General features: G+C 40.7%; 1 protein-coding gene across 1 annotated transcript; it reads left to right on the top strand.

Moving 5' to 3' along the window:
* Positions 1-3,602: 3,602 nt before the first annotated feature.
* LOC124642737 (fez family zinc finger protein erm-like) lies at positions 3,603-5,424 on the top strand. Its single transcript, XM_047181348.1, has one exon. The coding sequence runs from the start codon at positions 3,612-3,614 to the stop codon at positions 4,731-4,733; it is 1,122 nt and encodes a 373-aa protein (XP_047037304.1). The 5' UTR covers positions 3,603-3,611; the 3' UTR covers positions 4,734-5,424.
* Positions 5,425-6,000: the final 576 nt, after the last annotated feature.

The raw sequence follows: 6,000 nt of genomic DNA on the forward strand, positions 1-6,000 counted from the left end.
ACTTATGACTTCTGTCGAATAGAAATATCATAGAATTGAGACCGGGACCAACATATTCTTCACCATAAGTTAGAAAGGGACAGAAGTTTCTATTAAACGGATTTAAGGATTAGTGGTGACGGATGTCGGGCGCAGTAATGCTTTGATTCGGGTTCGATTCCCGGCGCAAATGGGACGGTAATGAGGCGTTTATGTGACAGATGTCATCCCGAGGAGTTGTGCCAACTCGAGAGGAGAATACCTCGTTCAGATTGGGAGGGTGCGAAATGTTTTGAGGTTGCGGTAATTTGTTTACGTTGTGGTATTGAAATCGCAATCATCTTATAGATCTTTACTGCTGCAAATATGAGCCAAAAGTTCTTCTTTAAGTACCTACATACCTAAATCAAAAGCTATGTACGTACTAGGTACAGAGTTTACTAGGTAAACGTTTCCCGTAAATTGTAGCTCAAGTGGTGCCGCAGGATAAAAGCTGTAGTTACTCACACTATCTAATCGTGTTCTAAATATATTTCTTACTCCAAATAAATAAATACAAATATTAAGTATATTTTTAAATTTATTTTTCATTCGTGTTCCCTATAGAAAGTACTTACCTTCGTGACTTTTACAAGCTTTCAATTTCTAATAACTCCTATCTACACACGTATATCATTACATTATCATCTTCTTAACCAATTACTTAACTAACCTTACAAAAGCCATCACCATTGAACTACAACTCAACCAACTTTTAACCTTAACTCTTGAACATTAAGGCACAATTTCCTTTGAAGCCATCCTCAAGTGATCTGTGCCTAATCAGCTTATTATCTAAAGAGCTACTGACTGCGCCATATCTGATGCGATGGAAGCAACCGATAAGCCAATACGTACAAGTGTAATTATGATATTGACACTGATAGTTGACAAAGGGATGGTATCTGATGATGCTGATAGTCTGAAAGGTGATGGCTGATTCAGGGTTAGTGATAAGGGGTGATCAGTGATAAGAGATCTCTTTTTGTGAAATCAGCGAGGGTTGAAAAGATCTGAAGTAGGTAATCAATTTGTGAACCTATGTCCTATTTTCGTACAAGAAACCCTCTTCGAAAGTATTATGACTAAAAAAGTTTCTCCAAGTAGTTAGAATCCAACGGGCGTAAAGGTAGAACCTCTATTTATTTAGTAGGCATAAATGTGCCGGTTTGATTTTAAATCGTACTATGTCAATTACTTTTTACTTTTAAGCACTTCCAAGCTTTGCTTCGGTTGTTATATAAATCACAAACTAAGTATGTATATTATATTTATCTCTTAGATCTTTCAATAATTTAGCATTCTGGTCAATGCATACTGTCAATGAAACTGCAAATCTACAAACGGATTTTGAAGTTCCTACAATTATTGTGTTGTTATGAAAACGTTTTGTTTACGGCTGAATGCTGTTGACGCCACGCTTTCAACGGTAGTGGCTCGTTAATCTGCATGTCAAAGTAAAACGGAATATATTACCTCCCTCACACAAGTGCAGCCCAGCACCCTGTTATAGGAAACTTACCGTCAGTTTCAGCGTCATTTGCAAATATTATGTTAAGCTAAGCGTCCACTTGTCGGTATCGTACGCAATGGACGTATCGCACGCAACGGATCGTAGTATTATTTATATAGAAACTCAAATAAGTGCGTCCACCTGTCCGCATCGTACGCATCGCACATCTTGTTTGAGTTTCTATATAAATAATACTACGATCCGTTGCGTGCGTTGCGTCCGTTGCGTACGATACCGACAAGTGGACGCTTAGCTTTAATCGAATTAAAACTAGTTTTTGTAATGTCGAAGCTGCAGCTTTTCTTTAAATACTTTTTTATGATTGCCCACGGTAAGTCATTCTCAACATATTTCTATTAGTAACTACAAACATGTTTTGAAAATAACCATTCAATTTTTATTAACAAAATCATAATTGCAACAACGGTTCCCCAACTATTGTTTAAACAAATTCAAAACTAAAAAAAACATTTCTTAAATCTGAAGTAGCTCGTACTACCCTCCAGTACTCAGTACTAACAATAAAACTGAAATATCAAGCGTAGTACTCGACATTACACAATAAGACAAATAAATGTAGGTACAATAATATAGAACAGGCAGTAAACAAAACAATATGCTTCAAGTGTAGTAGGAAACAATAGCCCGCGTTGTGTGCACTGCACTGTACTCCACGTATTGTCGGTAAACATATCGTTAGAGACGGTAAAATGTATGGAAATTAAATGTATTTAAACAAATACTTGTAAGTATGGGGGCTCAGAAATGTGGCTTCGAAAAAATTGCTAAAGCTCGCCCATTCATTAAAATCTTTTGACTTTGTAACTTATGAGCCTTTAACGTGGGACTATATAATATAAACCCAATATAATAAATAATAATAGCGTTTATTTCAGATCAAATCCAACAAATACATAGACACCCATTTTTTTATAAAACTCTATTGCAAAGGAAGCTCCGCAAGCTTGAATATAAAGCAAACATATCACACGGTATTTCAGCCGCACGGAAGGAATTTTAAACTATTCATAAAACCGTTCTCATATGGCCTCACTTTTTAATATTGCTCAAATAAAACTTCTACAATCAGTAGGAAGCATTTAATTCGTTCCCATCCAACCCGCCTCCGCAATTAATTCTCTAAAAAAGCAGCTCACAGCGGGGGTCGATGCGACCGACGCGACCGACGCGACGGCGGTATTCACGACCACACGAGCATATTCCGCGGGTTAGTCGCGCGGGAACTATTGTCCCGCTAATTGCCGCGATATAGTTAACCCTCTGCGATACTTTGTTTTAGGGGTACGGAAGACCCCTCGCTTGTTTGATGGTTTGATTTCAGATCTTTATGGATTAATTTGATGTTTTTAGGAAGTTATTTGCTTTAGTAAATGAGCTTATTGATGTTTTTATGGGATTGTGACATAAAATTTATTTAAAAACGCTTAAAAATGTTAAGCAAACTGAAGATCAGTAAATGATGTCTACATCGATTTAGGTACACGAGCGACAAAGTTGACATTTTAATTTGATCATCATAAACTTCATAATAAAAACTGAAGCACATTAAACAATTCCTTCAAACAGCGAAATCGACGTAATGACAAAGAGAAATCGTTTTTCATATCTCAGAAACACCTTTCCAATTTCCCGATTCAAAAGCACTCATAAAAATAATTTGTATGGTCGTCTGTTTGCGGCCGATTCCCGCACAAAGCGCCGGTTTGGAGATGAATAAGGGCGGCGTCAGACGCACCCAGCGTCGCGACGCCCTCAAGCGACGCTTTCCAATTTACTTAAAACAAGCACAATACCAGATCGCGCTTTGTCGCAACTCGGCGCGGCGCGGTGCGGAGACACACCCACGCTCAGATGTGAATGCGACAGTGAGGGTCGATCTGTAGAATTGGCGGTTGCTTTCATTTCTATGATTGCAGTTCTGATAAACAATACTACCTTGGTTATCAAACCCTCGATGATGTGGAAGAGGATTTATTTCCATCGATTGACTGTTGTTATGGATGAATAAACAAACCATTTTTCTTTGTTACAGATATAACACAAGTGTCCAGATACCAAGATGCAGCCGTTCCAGTCTACAGCCCGGCCCGAGGGACCCCGGGAGTCCTCCCCCGAGCGCGCCAAGTCCCCCGACACTCCCGCGGCTCCCGTGCTCAACTTCTCCATCGCTCGGCTCATGGAACCTGACAGGAAGAAGTCAGTGTCTCCCGAACCACCGCCGCCGCCTGGCTTCTTATCGTACGGGGCTCAGCTATTAGACTCGGCATTCAAGCAATACATACCAGCGGCGAGGAGACAGCTGGTATCGCACTATCCTCTCTTATACTACGGTCCTGACCTCGTGTCGTTAACATACGCACATCAGCTTCACCTACCTCGCCCCCCACCACCGACGTCTCCCGTCCAGCGCCCACCGAGCCCCCGTCCCCCGGCTGCAGACCACGCCGTGTCATCCACCACTGGTCCCACACCTTCCCCAGCGAAGAACAAGAGCTTCGCGTGCGGAGACTGCGGGAAGGTGTTCAACGCGCACTACAACCTGACGAGGCACATGCCGGTGCACACGGGCGCCAGGCCCTTCGTCTGCAAGATCTGCGGCAAGGGCTTCCGACAGGCGTCCACGCTGTGCCGGCACAAGATCATACACACGTCCGAGAAGCCACATAAATGCCTCACGTGTGGTAAAGCCTTCAACCGGTCCTCAACTCTCAACACGCACGCTAGGATCCACGCGGGGTACAAGCCGTTTGTCTGCGAGTTCTGCGGCAAGGGATTCCATCAAAAGGGCAACTACAAGAACCACCGACTGACGCACAGCGGAGAGAAGGCGTACAAGTGCAGCATTTGCAACAAAGCCTTCCACCAGATATACAACCTGACGTTCCACATGCACACGCACAACGAGAGGAAGCCCTTCACCTGCAGCATATGCGCTAAAGGCTTCTGCAGAAACTTTGACTTGAAGAAGCATACGAGGAAGCTGCACCTCGGAGCTGGCAGCTCCAACAACGGTGACTCTTCACTGGACACGCAGGATGAGTCCACTCAAGAGGCCTCCACCAGTCCCGTGGAGGACGCCAGCAGGGTTGCCTTCAGGCCGTTCCTCGGCTCATCCTATCCTCGTATCCTGGACCCCTCGCGGATGACCGCCCCCAACACGTTCTTCTCGAAGCTGTTGTGACCCGGGGCTGGGTACTTCAATGGCTACGGAGATAATAAAGAGTGAATTGAAGAAGGATTTGATGGAACACAGGAACTCTTGTTGTGATGATATTATTTTTAAAACATGCAGTTAGTCCAGAGTATTTCTCAGAAAAGTTTTCTGGCAATTGTGGTGGTCAAACGTAACGGTTAGTTAACAAGAAACTATTTAAGGGAAACTTGTGTTTCTTATTTATAAACCGCCATGATTGAATTTACTTTTGAAGTTTAGTGAAAATTGCGATCATATTTAGGTAAGTTTAAGAAATACGGAATTTATGTGAGATAATATCAGAGAATTGAGATTATGAAAATGTGAGATAATTCGTTGTAAATAATCAACAGTATTAAATATTGTAAATAGTTAAGATAAGGTGCATTTTTAGTCGGTTGTCGTGTCGTTCATGTAGGACAATATTTAAATGAATTCATTAATGTTTAATGTATGGAAAATCTAAGCATTGTACAGATCTTGAAGTATAGAGGTAATATAGTGTAAAAATTATATAAAATTACTATGTACTTACGTAACTATATCTGAGTCTAAAATCTTCGGTTAGTCATTGAATCGGTACCACTCCATAGGAAATGAATAAAACCATCTACATATATGTATGTATAAATGGAGTGACCACTAGCCTGTACATACTTAGGTATATCATATAATTAGCAAATAAATATTAAATTAAGTAATTACAAAATGCAATATTGAGTGTAATTAATAAAATATATGCGCTGTGAAATGTATTTGTTGTTTCATTCATTGTAAGTAAGTATGGTAGAGTGGCTGAAGAATTGCATTTACGGGTAATAATTGAAATGAAGATTTTCTCATTACACCTTGATGAACCAACTTTGAAAGTTATTGATAAGACAGTTATGGTAGAGCCCTTAAATTATAACCATCTGATACATATTTAAATGAATATGATTTCTTAAACTTTCTGATTTAAAAAATCTGTTCGAAAATGATATTATCGCCCAGCAGTTGTGGACTTAAATCAGGTAATTATAGGAGACAGCAATTTACTAAGTTCCCGGTTAACAAAGCTGAGTAACATAATATTTTAGGAAATAAACTTTTGCAGTCTAATACTAAAAAATAACTGAAATATGACTTGAACTCTTAATTTCTAACAACATGATGGCAGCTGCCGCGGTCCGGGGGTAGGCAGAACAATGGTGCTCAATCACAATGATCGTAAGTGAACAGTTCGAGGCGGGCCCGTGCGCGCGCGCAGTCACAG

Source organism: Helicoverpa zea, chromosome 25 (assembly GCF_022581195.2).
Source record: "Helicoverpa zea isolate HzStark_Cry1AcR chromosome 25, ilHelZeax1.1, whole genome shotgun sequence".
In the NCBI taxonomy this organism is placed as follows: Eukaryota; Metazoa; Arthropoda; class Insecta; order Lepidoptera; family Noctuidae; genus Helicoverpa; species Helicoverpa zea.